This window comes from Elephantulus edwardii, unplaced genomic scaffold (genome assembly GCF_000299155.1).
Source record: "Elephantulus edwardii isolate Elephantulus edwardi_28Jun2011 unplaced genomic scaffold, EleEdw1.0 scaffold00129, whole genome shotgun sequence".
NCBI classification, from domain to species: Eukaryota; Metazoa; Chordata; class Mammalia; order Macroscelidea; family Macroscelididae; genus Elephantulus; species Elephantulus edwardii.
In genome coordinates this window covers 5,253,763-5,271,114 of record NW_006399879.1, presented here as the reverse complement: position 1 = coordinate 5,271,114, position 17,352 = coordinate 5,253,763, and the positions used below count along the sequence as shown (strand labels likewise).

Here is a 17,352-nt window from a genome sequence, read left to right as displayed (position 1 = left end):
CCAGCAGTGGTCACCGGGTGGGAACGGCTCCCTAGGTCCTTGTTTCCCTATGGCAGGGCTTGGGGCTAGAACTGCTTACTGATTTGGGTGGTGACAATATTTCGGGTCACTTCCTGGCTCCCTTATGGCCAGCTCACCACTGCTTCTCACACATCTTCATCCCACCTCCCCGCCCCCCAGAGTTGGGGACTTCCATTCCTGTTTTATATACTGAGGGAAACTGAGGCTCGGACAGGCCAAGAGAAGGACGAGAATTCAGGCAATGTCCCGAGAGGCCACTGTGCCCAGTCCCCACAGGATTGTGCCCTGGAGGAGCTGGCCCAGCACACTCCAGACCTCACAACCCCAGGCTCCAAGGTCATCCAGTGCCTGGGGACGCAGCTGGGCTGTATCTGGGTGCCATACACCAGAATCCACACTGGGCACCATTAGAACTGGCCACCCCACCTCAGCGGCTGAACTGGGGACCCTGAAGGCAGCAAGAAACTTGCTTCAGTAATGAGGCCCATGGCCAGTCAGGTGTCAGAGCAGGGGAGGAAGAGACAGGATTAACTGACCCATCTTCTCACCCAGGTGGAGGTGCCTTCTGGTGCCAGATTGGGGGACCTTGGATACTGAGACACCACCAACAAACAGCTCTCAAACCAGCAGAGGTGTGGTTGAGAGCCTTGATCCGGGGTGCAGGGAGAGGCAGGCTAGGAGGAGTCCTCTGTGCTGGGGTTCTCTGTGGGGACAGACGTGAGGCCTGGGGTGTAGTGGTGGCCCAGGCAGTTCCTGCAGAGCAGAGACCCAGGTGTTTGACCCATATTTGCAATGTCCTTCTCCCAGTGCCCCAGCTGACATGCAGTGACCCTGCAGGGAAGGGAAGCAAGGGAGATCCATCTGGGGGTCCCAGGTGGCTGGCAGCTTAGAGGATGTGGCAGTGGGTTCAACCATGGAGGACAAAGAGAGCTGCATGGTGGAGGGTCCTGCATGGTGGAGGGTCCTGGGGGACTGTGGAGGGGCAGTTCCCAATTCAGTGGGGTGGGTGGCTATAAGTGGAGAACAGACTTGGACAAGCAGGTAGGCTTCCAGGAGCTGCCCCTTCTCCTTGTAGGCTCAGCTTGTTTTGGCCAGGTGCAGTCCCAGCTCTGGGGAAAGGATGGCCATAAGGGGGTACAGGAAGTGGCTGCCCCAGTTTGAGGCCTCTGTGGGCATTCTGCCCCATGGAGGACGCACCCATCCCCACTTCCCCACGCAGGTAGGGAGCTTGGGGCTGTGGAACAGGACTCCCCCTTCTCAGGAGGGCCTGGGGACGGTGAACACCCACAGTCAGCACCTCCCTCCTTCACACCCCCCCCAGTTCCTTCCTTCTGGGATCCCCTGGGGCGGGTGTGTGTGTGTGTCTCAGACATGACCCAGCCAGTCCCCTTGACCTTGGTTACTGAACATGCCCCTACCGCATCCTCCTAGCCAGCCTTCCTCTCCTCCTCCAGCTGGGAGGCAGGCACTCACTGCAGGGTGGACCCCTCCCTGCCCATGCCCAGAGCTCTGCCCAGCCCTACAAAGTCCCCTCAAACTTCCCTCAGTGCCCTGGCAGGACTTGGGAAATGCTTGGTCAGGGGAGTCCCAGGGCTGCAGGGCTAGGACCAGGCAGGGTAGGAGCGCCATGGTAAACTCTCTGTGTCCCCTACTCACACCTTGGCACCACACTGCCTGCTCTATCAAAGCCACCCTGTGATACATGGCAGAAGAGGGCAGGGAGTGGGCGCAGTGACCGCAGGTGCACCCTACCCACCCCTAGCAGGGAATGCTGGAGGTGGGGGACTCTGCCTTCAGCTCAGAGGCCGGCACCCCCTTTACAGTGCACCGATCAGGACAGCACACCTCAAGGGCCACTGTTCAGAGTCCTTGGTAGAAGTGGTGGGGGCAGCTGCAGGCACTAGTTCTGTGCTGAGTGATCACGGGAGGGCTGCCTGGTGGCAGTTTTCCACCCCGTGGGAGCGCTCATCCGTCCTCACTGTGCACGTGACACAGCTTGGGCGACACCCCTTTGCAAGATGGGCTGGGCCAGGAGATGGCTTGGTTTCCTTGCCGTCACCAGCTCTGGGACACATGCGTGGTGACACTAATCCCTGCTTTGCTAGAGACGGTGGGGAGAACCCCCCTGTCTTGGGCAAGTCCCCATAGCTTCAGGGCCCTAGTTTCCTTTTCTGCAAACAGGATGAGGAAATACACGGGCGCAAAGCATTTAAACGTACCCTGAGCGAATTATTGGTGGAACTGAAAAACCACACTTTGTTCAGCTTCGTTCCCACCTGTGGTATCGCCAGCCCCACTACATTTGTATTGTTGGAGGGTCCAGGTCTCTACCCCACACGATCGACTCGCCAAGGCAGGGGCCATTGATCACCAGCGGGGTCGACCTGCCAGCCAGGGCCTGATGAGCCAGGCAGCTCTTCCTCCTGGGACGGAGGCGACAGTGATGGCCACTGAAGCGTCACACCCCACTCCGAGCACGCAGCCCTCCGTTCTGGGGAGCCCTCCAGATCCCAGCTGGCCACACATCGCTGCCCTCTTCGAAGCTTAGGCCCCTTTCAGCCCTGAGGTCCCCTGGGCAGCTCTGGAGACCAGCTCCTGCTCTACGCCTCAGTTTCCCCGTGGACATCGCAGGACTATTTGCGTCCTCCCCGCCCCCTAATCCCAGGCCCTTCCCAGGGCCCTCGGGTGTCCTGGGAGGAGATCTAATTTTGCAGACACCCGAGGAGACTGGCCAGGGGCAACAGGTTCCTCCGCTCGGTGTGCACGCGCTCCGGTCCTGCAGCCCCAGCACCGGGTCCGCGCTCAGGATGCACCGGGCAGTAACGGGCCGGCTGGGGCAGGCAGACCGGGCTGGGCCGGGCCGAGCAGGGCAGGGCCGGTTCCAGCCGCGCTCCTTCCTCTCGGCAACCCCTTCCTCTCGGCAACCCGTCCAGCCGCAAGCACCGGTCATTGGCCAGCACCCCGTGGCCGCTCATTGGTCTGCGGCCCCTGTTTTACATAGGCTCTTTGGACCAATCGGCGCCCACCGCCTACTTAACATGCACGACTGCCGCCAGTCAGCGAGCGAGGGGGCCGGGCCACCACGTGCTGTTGCTAAGCTTGGGCTTCTAAATTGTTACTACCGCGGCCGGCCTATCCCGAGCGAGAATCGGATCTGTCAACATTCTCGGCCCCCGCCCGAGGCGTTCTTTGCGCTTCTATTGGCTCACGCTCGCCCCGGTGCCCGCCCCCGGAGTCGGAGAGCCTGTTCCTATTGGCTGCGCCGGCCGCCGCTCGACCTTATGTGTCAATTTGCGTGGCCCGAGGCAGAGGGTGGCGGTCGGGCGCGTTGGAGTCTGCGGGAGTCGGGGAAGTGGGCGCCGCGGGCGGCTGGGGCGGGTTGCGAGAGTGGCCTCCAGGAGCGGGTCGGGGGGAGCCGAAGCGTCAGGAGCGGGACAGGCCGGACAGGCCGCCGCCGTCCGGGGGGCGCAGCGGACGGCAGGCGCGCGAGGATGGAGCTGAACTCCCTGCTGATCCTGCTGGAAGCGGCCGAGTACCTGGAGCGCAGGGACCGAGGTACCGCGCCCCTTTGTGCACCGGCCGCGGGGAGGGCGGCGGGGGGTGCGAGCCCGCTGACCGCGCCGTCTGTCCGCAGAGGCTGAGCACGGCTACGCATCGGTGCTGCCCTTCGACGGCGACTTCGCCAGGAAGAAAACAAAGGCGGCCGGCCTGGTTCGCAAGGCCCCGAACAACAGGTACCGCCCCCCGCCCTGCTGGCGTCGGGGCGCCCGGCCCGGGCCAGGGGTCGCCCCACCCTGCCCGACCCGGGCCGGCCCTTTCCGGCGCCCGGACCCCGGCCCGCAGCCCCGGGACTGCCGTGCGCCCCGGTGGTCAGCCTGGAGGAGGAGGCGCACTGGGCCGCGTCGTGCCCCGCCCGCGCCGTCGCCATCTTCGTGCCGGCCGCGCCTCCTGGCCTCTCGCGTAAACAGTGCCACGCGTACAGCGCTCGCCCCGGGGTCTCCCGGCTGCTGCGCCCCCCGCCCCTGAGTTGCTCCTGACTCTTCCGCGGAGGAAGAAAGTTGTTCTTAGGCGCTGGCTGGTGTCCCGTGGGCTACAGTGAACTGAGCTCGGTGCGGCGCACACTGAGCTGCCTGCCCCGACCCCATCCTTCGTCTCTAGCTCCCTTTTCCACGGGTGGATGGGTCGTGTGCCCGACTGGCGCCGAGGGCGAACCCCTTAGATGTCTGGACAAAAAAGTAGGGAGAGATCCTGTCCTGGGACCCCATCCCCCTGGGTTGCCCTCCCCAGTCTCCGAAACAAGACACACTTTAGTGACAAGTGCAAGGGTCACTTTCTGGGAGACAGGAGGCTCTTTTAAGGTGGGCAGGGTGGTGGTGGAGGGCACTGAAGGGGCCGAGGAGGTGGCAGGTTGCCAGGAATGGCCTCCTCGTGCCAGTCACCCGAAATCGGCTTTGCTGGCTGTGCCCCCGTGGCTGTAGAAGCTGCTGGGCTGGCTGCACATCCCTAGGTGGGAAGGGGGGGACCCTCCGGGCCTTCTGGTTGGTGGCACCCCGGGCACGGCCCAGGGGCCCGCATAGGCCTGCCTGCTCCTGAGTCATTTGGCCGGGAACTGTGCTTGTGGGGGGCTTCGGGGCCCCTTGGCAGAGGGTGCGGCTCATTCCTGTGGCCTGCCCATTCTTGAGGAACAGAAAGGCTGGCACGGCGACCCATCTCGTGTGACGTCCTGGCGCCCTGGGCCTGGCGCGGACTTGGTTGAGAGTCCAGCTGGCTCGGCTGGAACGCATCTCTGAGTGCCAGCCCCGATCCCCTGCTGGGGACGGTGTGGGGAAGGACAGGCGTGCAGGGCACCGCTGCCCGGTCTGCCTCAGTGTGCCAGCCCGGCTCCTGCCCTCACAGGGCCCTGCCACCCAAGAACTCCGCTGTGACCTTGGGCTCCTGTGGCAGGAGCACCCGAGCTGACAGCCAGATTCCCATCCAGTGAGTTAATCACAGCGTCTCCGTCATACAGCTGGGGAAACTGAGGCCCGGAGAGGTTGAGCTGCTAGTCCCACTGTCGCGCTCTGTGGGTGTGTGTCCATCCATCAGACCGTCCCCTGGGGTGGGGCCCTGGCTTCTTACGGCTGCACTGGAAACCTTGGGGACTCTAGGGGAGGTGTGAAGAGGGTTTCTGTCCCTGGCATACCCACTCTACTTCTCGGGACAATCTCTGCTTAGCTTGGCCTGAACCAAGCCCCTGTGTCCATCCCTCCACCCCCATCCCTGGGTGGGGTCCAGCACCCCCTCAGCTCCCTCCCCCGTGCCTGATCCAGCACCCCCTCTGTCTGCCGGTTTCCCACCCCCCTCGCTGCACCTGTACCAGCACCCTTGGCACCTGCCCCTCCCATGTCAGAGCCAGTCCCTACCCCCTCCACAGTGCCTGGACCAGCTCCACCAACCCTAGTACCCGGACCAGTGTGCACTCCTCACCCCCCTCCTGTCTGGAATAGTCCCCCTGCTCCCTGAACCAGGCCCCCCAGCCCCTGCCCCTGTGCCTGCATCAGCCCAAGGCTCACACTCACAGAGGGGGCACTTTCCTGGTCTGTGCCAGCCCCACTAGGTCTGAGCCCACGCAGAGTGCTGGGCAGTGCAGGGGCACAGGCCTGGGATCCCTGATTTGGCTGGGCAGCGTTATCTGGAAAACGTGTGTGTCCTGCCAAGAGGAGGGGGTGAACAGTTAGCAGGGCAGGTGGACTGGGGGATAGGAGTGCTGCAGGCCATCCAGCGGGGGTGGGAGCAGTGGGGGGAGTGTGGAGAGTGAGAAGCACCTACCTGAAGGCACAGGTGAGGAGGAAACTTGGTGAGGCTGCAGCTGTTTGCTCTGATCCCCTATACACCTGTGTGCAGCAGAGTTGGGCCAGGTGCCCCCCCATGTGACATCTTTGTGCAACAGGGCTGGGGCCAGGTGCCCCCCCATGTGACATCTGTGCACAGCAGGGCTGGGGCCAGGTGCCCCCCCCCACGTGACACCTGTGTGCAGCAGAGCTGGGCCAGGTGCCCCCCCCACGTGACATCTGTGCACAGCAGGGCTGGGGCCAGGTGCCCCCCCATGTGACACCTGTGTGCAGCAGAGCTGGGCCAGGTGCCCCCCCATGTGACATCTGTGCACAGCAGGGCTGGGGCCAGGTGCCCCCCCCATGTGACATCTGTGCGCAGCAGGGCTGGGGCCAGGTGCCCCCCCATGTGACATCTGTGCACAGCAGGGCTGGGGCCAGGTGCCCCCCCCATGTGACACCTGTGTGCAGCAGGGCTGGGCCAGGTGCCCCCCCATGAGACACCTGTGTGCAGCAGAGCTGGGCCAGGTGCCCCCCCATGTGACATCTGTGCACAGCAGGGCTGGGCCAGGTGCCCCCCCACGTGACACCTGCGTGCAGCAGGGCTGGGCCAGGTGCCCCCCCATGTGACATCTGTGCACAGCAGGGCTGGGGCCAGGTGCCCTCCCACGTGACACCTGTGTGCAGCAGAGCTGGGTCAGGTCCCCCCGCCCCCCATGAGACACCTGCGTGCAGCAGAGCTGGGCCAGGTACCCCTGCACGTGACACCTGTGCACAGCAGGGCTGGGGCCAGGTGCCCCCCCCATGTGACATCTGTGCACAGCAGAGCTGGGCCAGGTGCCCCCCCATGTGACATCTGTGCACAGCAGAGCTGGGCCAGGTGCCCCCCATGTGACATCTGTGCACAGCAGAGCTGGGCCGGGTGCCCCCTCATGTGACATCTGTGTACAGCAGGGCTGGGGCCCATGTGACACCTGTGTGCAGCAGGGCTGGGCCAGGTGCCCCCCCACCCCTGCGTGATAAGCCTTCCTGATGATGCTCCCACACATCTCAGGTACGAGGGGGACCTGGCCCCTGTCCATCCCTCTGGCTGGTGACAGGGAGTGTCTTCCTGCCTCCATGTGTGGCAGGCAGGCCCTTTGAGGACCCTGGGCCAGGTCTGAGACCTCTTCTGACCTGGCAGGAGAAAGGAGGTCTCAGGCAGGGTCAAGACTCAGCAGAGGGCAGCATGGCTTCTGCCTCTGGCGAGAGATGGGCACAGGAGACCCCAGTGTCCAGCTCTGGGAGAGGGAGGTGCCGGTGGAGGGAGCAGGAGACGTTCCAGGAAGGGGTGAGGGGAGAGGGCGGTTAGGTCTCAGCATGCCCCTCCCGGCTCCTGGAGTCCCTGTACCCAAGTGACCTGGATCTGGGAGCTTGGCACCCACCCCATTGTCCTCCTGGGCAGATGCGGCTGGCACTGCCTGCTGTGCTGGGCATTGTCCACGTCTGTGGGGCCTTCGGGGACTAATCCACTGGGACTGCTGTGTTGCTGAATGTCCTCGTCAGTCCCATAGTCTGTGAGCTCGTGCGGTGTGTCAGGACAGCCCCCTCAGTCTCCGGGGGAGATGAGCCCACGTTGGGGCCATCTGGGCCTTTTGTGGGTGACAGCTCAGGACCATAGTCTCTGACTGGAAGGGTTTGCTTGTCCCCTTGGGGTGAGGGTGGGTTATACCACCTCCTGAAGGCCTTGCTCCTGTGCCCAGAGGGCACTGTCGTGGGGGAGACACCCTGCAGTTGGCCCTTTGCCGGTGCACGCTGGGTCCTAGGGCAAGTTAGCCACAGGGTGTGGGGAGCTGCCCAGACAGGTGATTGGATGCCCAGCTGTCAGGGTACCACCAGGGTTGCCTGGGCCTCCCCATTCCTTCCTGGAGGGGGCTTTGCCCCTTTTGTCCAACTACAGGTGTGCACCTCTGTGCTGCTTGTCCCTTCTGCCACAGCCCTAGCTGTCCCTGGCTGTCCCTTGGCTGTGGTCCCTGGGCTCCTGGTGGCACAGGCCACACTGTCTGCTCTGGTGGTCATGAGTGTGTCTCTCTCTCTCTGAACAGGTCTTCACACAATGAACTCGAGAAGCACAGGTGAGTGGCATCCTCACACCACCCTCACGTGAACTGCCTGGCACATGCAGAGCCCCGTTCTGCTGAGGGGATGGCGCTGGGCCCTCGATCAGCCTGGTGTGTCCTGCTGCGGCCGAGCTCGCTGCTTTCCTTCAGGAGATAGCCCGTCTGGGAGGCAGGGGGGCGATCAGGAGAGTGGCCGGGGCAGACAGGGACAGAGGCTGGGGATGGGACAGTGTGCTGTGGTCATTTGGTGCCGGCTTCCAGGAGGGGGAGACAGGTGCACTCTGGGAGTCTTAGCCACTCTTAAGAATGGCCTTGTCCAGACCACAGCCTCTGGCCACACGTCTTTGACTGCTGTGCTCCCGCAGGAAGTGCTGTCCCAGCTCTGGATTTCAGGGTGCCCCATGTGTGAGCTGGGGTGCTCTCCTGGCCTATGGAGGTCACTTGGGTGGAGGTCCATGTGACCTCCAGGCAGGAACGGTGTGTCGCAGCTCAGTGGGCCTCGGAGAGACCCGTGGAGTCTCTCCTCAAGGGAGGACCTTAAGGCTGGTCTTGGGCCTGGCAGGTGGGTGGCGGGGTGCGTTGGAGTAAGAGCCCCACTGCATGACAGGGGGCCTGCTGCAGTAGCCTGCCTTCTCTTTGCCACCTGTGCAATGGGCTGTTGCTCCTCCCTTCCCCGGTTGAGGGTGGGTGGCTGCCGAGGGAGGCTTGGGCACTCGGCCAGCTCACTGTACCCGCCTCCCCCCCCGGGTCTGCACCCACGGCCGGCTTCCGCTCCCCCGGGATTCTGGCCTTTGGCTGGGCGGGTGCCCGGCAGGGACAGGACGCTGTGTTCTCTGCAGAAGCTGTGCTTCCTGGAGAGTGAGAGAGAGAGTGTGAGTGAGTGAGTGTGTGTGCTTGCGTGCACCCGTGCACACACATGTGTGTTTGGGGGCTCCCTAGGGGCCAAGTGGGGGCAAGTACAGGGGTGTAGAGAAAGCCAGGCTGGCAGAGGGGGCTGGCCTGGCCTTGCCTGAGAGCCAGGGATCTGGGTGAGCATTGTGTTTGAAAGGAAGGCTTCGTGGATGTCGTACGACGGAGGACAGACAGATGGCTGGGGTGGAGGGTGAGTGACCCTAACTTTGGCCTCTGCCACCTCCTCCCAGCATCTTCCATGAGGCTGGGGCGGTGGGACGACTGCGTACGTGCCCCCCGCTCCCTGCTCGGTGCTGACTGGTCTGCAGTGTGGATCCCGGCTGGGCCCGTGACTGGGCGATGCTTGACACCTTGGCTGCTGTCCCCAGGAAGGAAGGAAGCACCTGGCTGGGCCCACGGCCCCCAGGAGGCAGGGCACAGACCCCACCCTCCCTGGGGACGATATCCCCTCAGTGGGGGCCTGCCTTAGACCTTTGGCCTCCCCCTTGTCCGGGGCTGTGGGCAGGCTCTGTCCTGTTCCTGCCCTGGCCTGTCGCTGCCCACTTTCTCCTGGTCATGGACAGGCAGCTCTCTCTAGTCCGCTGAGGCCGGCCGCTCACACAAGGGACGCCCTCAGTGGCTTGGTCAGTGACTACCTGTCATCTGTGTGGACAGGGCCCAGCCATCCTCTCTGCGTCGTTCGTGTCCCCACTCTGTGCTTTCCTGGGGCTACATGGACACGTGTCTGGTTCTGACCCCTCACACCACGTGGTCAGATGGCTCCTGTGTTCTGGAAGAATGTTGGTGACTCTAAGAATTGTTTGCGATTGTCATGAGGTGCCTGGACTTCCCCTGCACCCCTGTCCCCAGAGACCATGTCCTCACCAGATCCTGGGCTCTGCCGTCACTGCCAGTGTTTCCTGCGTGGGCACTCCGTGCCCACCACGCCTCGATGGCACAGTCTGTGACCTGTGATTCCCTAATTCGTTCTTTCACACAGTGTCATGTAACTACTGTCCACCTGCAGCAGCCTCCTGGTCTTCGATGGCCAGGCGGTAGTGTCCTCTGGGCTGCCCGGTCTCAGCGAGCTCCCTGGGGTTCTAGGTGAGTCCACCGTGCAGGGCTCACAGCTTGAATGGCTGCCCAGGGATCTTTGCTTGCCCGTGGGGGTCTGTGGGGAGGGTCCCTCCCTAGCAGTAGAGCTGCTGGGCTCAGATGATGACCTGACCTGATCTTCAGTGATGCTGCCCATTCACTGTCCCATCCTCCAGCCAGCCCCCTCACCGGTGACAGTCCCTCCTTTGTGGCTTTAACCCTGAAAGGGGAAAACCTGGTGTCTCCTGGGGCAGGATCGCTTGTCCTGATTCCTGGGGACGGAGTAGCTGTGTGTGCTGTTCACCCGTTTTCCTGTGGAGATGTTCCTCTTTTTAAAGTTGATTTTTATCCTTGCTTGTGTGATCTCAAAATGTTATGCTTCTGTCTGTCTTTATATAAGTACATTGTGAATAGCTTCCTGCTGTGACGCGCCTTGTTTGGGGTTCCCCCCCTTTCCCGTTGTCAAAGCAATATGTGGTGGTTTCAGGGAGATGAACTCTGTGCCACGTAAATAAACGTGCGTGACCGCAGCTTGGAGGCTCACGCCCCAGTGCGTGCTTGTGTCTTGCTAATTGTCTTTAGCGTCTGCTTTCCCCTAAACGACGCTGGGCCAACGACACTGGATCTCACGTCGCCTTCGTGGTTCTGATTCTATCCTTTCCCACTCGGCATTCGTGACATGCCAGTGTCGTTTCCCCGAGGGTGATCGTTGGCTGCCCGGGATTGGGAGGCTTGGGGGACTTTTGGTCTCTTGTGTTTCTTCTCGTCGATTGTTTTACGTGCTCTAATTTCCTCAAAAGGTCCCTCGCTGCATCTGGAGATAGTGGGACATTGGGGCTGATCACCGCGGAGGGGGAGGGCGGTGCAGGAGCGGGGGTCCAGGGTCGCTGGGTCGGAGCCCACCCATGGCCCGTGACAGCACCACCCGGCGGGGCTGCTGCAGCTCGGGGTTGGTTCAGTAGCAGCGAGCTTGATCTTTTTGTTATTTTAATACGGTTGGTGGGGCAGCAGTTGGACTCCAGCAGGGGAAGGCAGTGGCTGGGTGCTGTGAACACTACAGCTGTGGATCCCTGGTGGACGTCCCACTGTGCGCCTTGATGGCAGGCAGCGGGCTTGGGTCTCGGCTCTGCTCCTCGTGTGACCGGCACCCTCACTGAAAGGTTGGCTGTTTGAACCTGCTCATGGGCACTCAGACAGGCTGGCACTCTGCTGCCGTGAAGGCCCCGTCCCTGAAGCACTTCTGCCCGCTCATGCGGACGCTGCACGTCAGAGTGGACTTAACACCCCCACGGCTCACGCAGGGCGTGTGCGGGACACTGGAGATGGGCTGAAGGTGACCTGGATCCGAGCCCCTCTGAGCAGAGGGCACACTGCCCCCAGGCCAGCCGCGTCCCTGGCATGTCCCAGGAGGGCGCCCTGTGTTGGCTGGTCAGCATCGTGGGTCCAGCCCTGCCCACGCTGAGCCTGGTGCTGCACGTGGACCACCGGCTGCAGGGCCTCCTGATCGGAGCTGAGGTTCAGGCACTCGGCGTAGCTGGGGATCAGTGGCCAGCACCCCCAGTTCTGGGGCCATGCCCCATGGCCCTCTGTCCCATCTCTGTGCGGTGGGAGGGGGCGTCTCTCAGCACCTCAGCGGGAGGGAGGGTCTGAGACTTGTCCAGTCTCGGCTTTTCGGTCAGGTTCTGAGGCCCAGGTTGGTGGGGCCTGGGCACCGTGGGCAGAGCACAGCCTCTGTCCCACTTCTGGAAGTCCTTCTTGAAGTCTGACTCTTAGTCATCTAGAAGGACTGGGGGGCTGTGGCCTGGCGTACAAGGTGGGCAGATGCTGTGTGGGTGCGCGCCCCAGCACACCTGTCTCTCCTTCAGCAGCTGAGGCCACTGTCTCCTCTTGGCACGCAGTTTGCAGGTGAACGTGGGGCTCGCTCCCCAACACCTGGTTGCCCCTTCCTTCCGTGGGGCCACAGGTGGCCAACCAGGGGACCCAGCGGTCCCTACTCCTCCTCTCCGAGGGTCTCTGTGAGTAAGAATGTGACTGTGAGTTTTCTGGAGCCCTTGTGAAATAGCACATGACACATTGGCCAGCAAACTGAAAGGTCAGTAGTTCAAATCCACCTGTGCTCTGAAGGACAAGGTGGAGAGTGCCTTGCCAGAAAGACTGGACGTGTCAGAAACGAGGTGGAGAGGTGCTGGGGGTCAGAACCGACTCCACAACAGTGGCAGCTTTGGAGCTGGGGAACAGACCTGAGTGTATCCGTGACAGGCTGGCCAGAGCGCCTCAGTTGCTCCGTACTGACCGGTGCAGCCCACTGCCCAGGCCACACAGCATTGCGGGCTGGAGCTAGGTCCTGCTCCGGGGACTGTCGCGTCTGCCTGGACGCTCTGGCCTGTGGGCCATCACTGACAGGCAGTGGCCCCAGTGTAGGAAGGGGCATAGGCCAGCCTCCTGATGGGGTCTGAGAGAGACTTGGGGTGCCCATGAGCAGTCCCCCTGATTCCCACCAGCCTGCTTCCCTCGCGAGCCTTCAATCACAGGCCCTCTCCCGAGTCCCTGGGGACAGTTGCGCAGTGTGACAGCATGTGAGTTGAGTGAAAAACCCAACATTGGTCTCTGTGGACACGGGGACAAACTCTGGAATGGCTCAGTCACCATACGTGAGGGACTCCATACGTGAGGGACTGGGCCCGGCAGGAGTGGTCCTTGGCTGGCCGGCCACTCACAGTGTTCCCGCGGTGACAGCACGCCAGGGGGCATGGCAAACTGGGTTCCCGAAGGTGGGCAGGATCAGAGCTGCCAGGACTTGAGTGCCGGGGGTGGGGCAGCAGAGGTGGGCTCCTGGACTGTGGGGACTGTGGTGGGCAGTGCCAGCCTGGGCTGTGGTGGGCTCCTGGCCTGCTGGGGCTCCCTCTTCTGCTTAGTTGTTGGGTTCTGAGTATGGGTAACAGGCAGATTTTGGGGTCAGCATGGGCCCTGGGCAGGCTGTGCTGGGCTGCCCTCCGGCCTGATTGTGGTGTCTCTGGTCTTCCAGACGTGCCAAACTCAGGCTCTGCCTGGAACAGCTGAAGCAGCTGGTGCCCCTGGGCCCGGACAGCACACGGCACACCACCCTGAGCCTGCTGAAGCGTGCCAAGATGCACATCAAGGTGGGCTGTCTGGTCCGCCGCCCCGTCTGCTGCCCTTCCTGCCTCTCTGCCTGCCTGCCGTCCTGCCCTGCCCGCTGCCCTGCCCGCTGCCTGCCCACCCCTCTGCCTGTTCACTTCCTGCCGGCTACCCTGCCTGCTGTTTGCCGGCTGCCCTGCCGACCACCTTACCCCCTTCCTGTCCACCACCTTGCCAGCCCACCACCCTCCCCACCGCCTGTCTACCACCCTGCCCACCACCCTCCGACAGACCCGCCAGCCAAACGCCCTGCTCACTACTCACCCACTGCACTGTCAGCTCACCTGCCTGCTCTTTGCCCTGTCCACCACCTTGCCAACCCACCACCCCGCCCATATTCTTGCCAGGCCACCGTCTGGCCCACTGCCTTCCCACTACCTTGTCATCCCATCACTCTGCCCACTGCTCACCCCCTGCCCCACCAGCTCACATGCCTGCCCATCGCCCTGTCCACCACCTTGCAAGCTCACTGCCCTGCCAGTCCACCACCCTACCACCCTGCTCATTGCTTGCCCACTGCCCTGCCCACCACCTTGCTGTCGCCCGCCGCCCGGTCCCCCATGCTGCTGTCCCAGGTGCTCTGGGAGCTCCCTGGACGTCCCTTATGGCAGCGCGCGGGGAGAGGAGGTTGCAGGCAGATGTGCACTGGACTGGGAGGCCATGACCTTGGGGGCGGGGGGCAGTGTGATGGTCCAGGCGGCTGTTGGGACATGGAGGCTGTTGTGGCGTGGAGGTGGAGTGGGGAGAGAGGGACAGACGGAGGTATACTGACGATGCTTGACTCCCTGGATGGGACGAGGAGGCGTGGAGGTACTCAAGGTGGGCTTGGGTTCAGTCTCAGGCCTGGGGGGAACGTGAGCAGCAGGGGACTGTCTGGGACAGCCGCCCAGATGTGGCTGGGAAGCACCTCTGCTGTCCCGGGAAGAGGACGGTGCCTGTGACTCACTACCCCGCATCCACCCCTAGAAACTGGAGGAGCAGGACCGCAGGGCGCTGAGCATCAAGGAGCAGCTGCAGCGGGAGCACCGCTTCCTCAAACGGCGCCTGGAGCAGCTGTCGGTGCAGAGCGTGGAACGGGTGCGCACGGACAGCACCGGCTCGGCCATCTCCACGGACGACTCGGAGCAAGGTGGGGGCCTGCACCACTTGGGGAGCGGCCGGGAGGGCCAGGGTGCTGTGCGGGGCGGTCACCTCCTTCCCTGGGAGCGGCCGGGAGGGCCAGGGTGCTGTGCGGGGCGGTCACCTCCTTCCCTGGGAGTGGCCGGGAGGGCTCAGCCGTGCTGTGCGGGGTGGTCAGCTCTTTCCTGGGAGCATCTACACTGTGGGGGTGGTCAGTTCCCCCTCTGGGAGCATCTACACCGCGGGAGGCGGTCACCTCCTTCCCTGGGAGCGGCTGAGGGCTCAGCTGTGCTGTGCGGGGTGGTCAGCCAGGAGGGCCAGGCGTGTGGAATCACATCTACACACTGTGGCGGGTGGTCAGCTCTCCCTCTGGGAGCAGCGGGGAGGGTCAGACAAGAGGGCTTATGCAGTGCTCAGAGGAGGGGCTGTGCATGGGGTGGACAGGGACAAGGGGGCTGAGGCCCAGAGCACGGTGATCTGCCCAGGTAAGGGCAGGCCTGGGGTCATAGTCCTCCTCTGTCACCAGAGAGTGTGGAGCCCTTGGCTGGGTCCCCTGGTCAGCCCCCGGTGGTCCTGACTCCGTCTCTTCTCTGTCCCCCCAGAGGTTGACATAGAGGGCATGGAGTTTGGCCCAGGTGAGCTGGACAGTGTGGGCAGCAGCAGTGATGCCGATGACCACTACAGCCTGCAGAGTGGGGGCTGCAGCGATGGTGGCTATGGGCCCCCCTGCCGGCGGCCAAGCCGCCCTGGCCTCTCGTAGGCCTGGTGCCCTCTGCCCTTGGCCTCCCTGCCCGGCCGAGCCTTCCAGCCTTCCAGTCCTCCCTGTGATGTTGACCGCCTTCTCCGTGGTCACTGCTGTGCCACCCTGGGAGCCCCAGTTGCCTCCTGGGCTGCCTGCTGCCCGCCGCTCTCGGCCAGGACCCACCGAGCCGCCCACCCCTCCCAGCCAGGCGGGGCCCCGAGGGAGGCAGGGCTGCTCCCCGATCCCCGGAGCCCAGTGTTGCTGCCACGGTCTGTTCTTAGAATCCTAATCATTCCAGAAGTATTAAATGTCATTGCTGCGAGCCTGGCCGGGCGACGTGTCAGGGGCTTACTGACCACCCTGAGCTGGATTCCAGGAGGGAGGAAGGAGCAGCCCTGCCTCTGTCTGTCTGTCTGTCCACGTGGCTCCTGAGGGATGGACGGAGGGGACTGTGAAGGGCGGGACTCGGGTGAGCCACCCTTGGCCGGAGGAGGTGGAGAGGTCTCCCGCTGGCTCCCAGGGCAGGCTGGGTTGTCATGATGGGCAGTGGCAGCCCTGTCAGAACGGTTGGTGTCTCCAGCACCGTGGGGCACACCCACACGCACGCGTGGACACGCAGACTCCGGACCAGAGTCCCTGGGGTCCCGATGGCACTTGGCTCTGAGTGGTTGGCTTTCAGGGATCACGTGGGCCAGGGCTGGCACCCCAGCCCACCCTTGACTCCCCGGGCACCTGGACCGGGGGTGAGGGGCTTCTCTTCCTGGTGAGAGCTGGAGGTGAGCCTAGGTGGGCAGGCTCTAGCTGCATGGTCCTGGGGGGGCCCTCTCACTCCCCTCTAAACAAGGTTAAAAAATGCTGCACGCCCAGCAGCCTGCCCGCAGGAGAGGGGCGCACACACGCCCCTCCTGTGGCAGCCTCCGCTGGGAGAGAGGCCTTTCCCAACTAAAGAAGCAAAAAAGAGAAGCGTTTTTCGAAGGGAGAACGCCGAGCGCTGCGGGCCACGCCGCCCTTTTCCTGTGTGAGATTTTTGTACTCTATTTTCCTAGCCATTGTCGCGTCCTTGTTTGCAGAGGGGTGGGAGTGACCCCGCGTCTCAGGGACTCGGTCACCGTCATCCTAGTGTGCCTTGTGCCCGTGTGCCGCCTGGCCACCAGCATCTCTCCCAGTCCCCTCCCCTGGGGCCCACTGCACCCCGCCTGGCAGCTGGCCTCGCTCTGTGGATGGAGGCCCTGGGCCACACCAGGCCTTTGTGGGCGGCGAGGCTGCTTCCCTGCCCAGTCCCCTGGCTTTGTCCTCCCCTTGTGTCCGCTCAGGACAGCCTCCTGGGCGGAAGCTCGCTTGCTGACCCGAGGAGTCACTTCTCAGTCCTCCCAGACTCCCGCTGCTCGCCTGGCCTGGGGCCTGGTCCAGCTTTCAACATTGGCAGCTGAAGACAGTCAGTCCCCATCTGGGGCAGGCCCGGGCACTAGGAAGCTTCCACTGGTCGTTCCTGCCCCCCACCACGGCCGAGTCCTCCGGATCCACTGGATGGGACTTGGGGGGCCAGCAACCAGCACCTGATGCATTGTGACCTGGTTCCAAATCATGTTCAAGTGTGTTTTTCTACAGTGGTGCGACCGCCTGCCTCCCACCCATCTCCAGCGAGGTGGGCTTCTGAGGTGGAAAGAATTCCCTGGGACGGGCTTTGGCACTGGACCTGCCCCGGTGGAGTCCGGGATGGTGAGTGGAGGTGACATGGACCCTCCCAGGCCTGGCCCGCACCCGGGACATCAGCCACATGCCCTGGGCAGTTGGGTCGAGTTGTTTTTCTGTGTCTGTCTCAGCTCTGGCTGGGGCTAGGTGCTCAGCCTGGGCTCGCCCCCGGTCACCACGAGCTGTCCTTGAGCCCCCACATTGATGGGCTGCTCGGGGGAGCACAGGCCCCTAGCTGGCCTGTGTTTTGAGTTCTCAAAGCGTCTTCCCTCCCTCCCCTGACATTTGAGGGGATCTGCTCCTCTGGCCAGCAGGATCTGCTTGGGTGCCTGCTAGGGAACCATCTTGGTAGCTTGGTTAGGGGCCTTTTCTGAGCTGGGATGTGAGTGGTGGTGACCCCTAGGGTGGGTTGTAGTCCAGGATGCCTCCACCCCACCACCAGCAGAAGGGAGTGGAGCTGGTCCGCCCAGAGCCAGGGTGTGAGGACCACAGAGGCTACCTGGTGCTTGGAATTAGTCCAGCAGCCCTCCCTCCTTGTCCCCCTGGCCAAACGTACAAGTAAACCAAGCCTGGTGGCCACAGGAACCCAGGAGGGCTGTGCTTAGCCATGTGGGGTGGTTCTGAGAGTGTGGTTCTGGAACCCCAGAATCAAGTTAGGATTTGAGCCCCTCCCCTATCCTGAGAGGAGGCTTCCATGCCCCAGGTCACCACTGTCACTGTGCAGGCG

The 17,352-nt window shown here is 63.4% G+C and overlaps 1 protein-coding gene across 1 annotated transcript; it reads left to right on the top strand.

Annotated features, from left to right (window-relative positions):
• Positions 1-3,510: 3,510 nt before the first annotated feature.
• MXD4 (MAX dimerization protein 4) lies at positions 3,511-15,178 on the top strand. The gene is made up of 6 exons (XM_006893606.1): positions 3,511-3,576; positions 3,656-3,755; positions 7,916-7,945; positions 12,942-13,056; positions 14,039-14,201; positions 14,794-15,178. The coding sequence occupies exons 1-6, from the start codon at positions 3,513-3,515 to the stop codon at positions 14,949-14,951; spliced, it is 630 nt and encodes a 209-aa protein (XP_006893668.1). The 5' UTR covers positions 3,511-3,512; the 3' UTR covers positions 14,952-15,178.
• The last annotated feature ends 2,174 nt before the right edge of the window (positions 15,179-17,352 follow it).

Excerpts from the sequence above, each read along its gene's own strand:
- MXD4 (XM_006893606.1), top strand. The coding sequence starts at position 3,513 with ATGGAGCTGAACTCCCTGCTGATCCTGCTGGAAGCGGCCGAGTACCTG. Across the intron at positions 3,577-3,655 it reads CCTGGAGCGCAGGGACCGAG|AGGCTGAGCACGGCTACGCA; the intron begins GTACCGCGCCCC and ends GTCTGTCCGCAG. Across the intron at positions 14,202-14,793 it reads CACGGACGACTCGGAGCAAG|AGGTTGACATAGAGGGCATG; the intron begins GTGGGGGCCTGC and ends CTGTCCCCCCAG.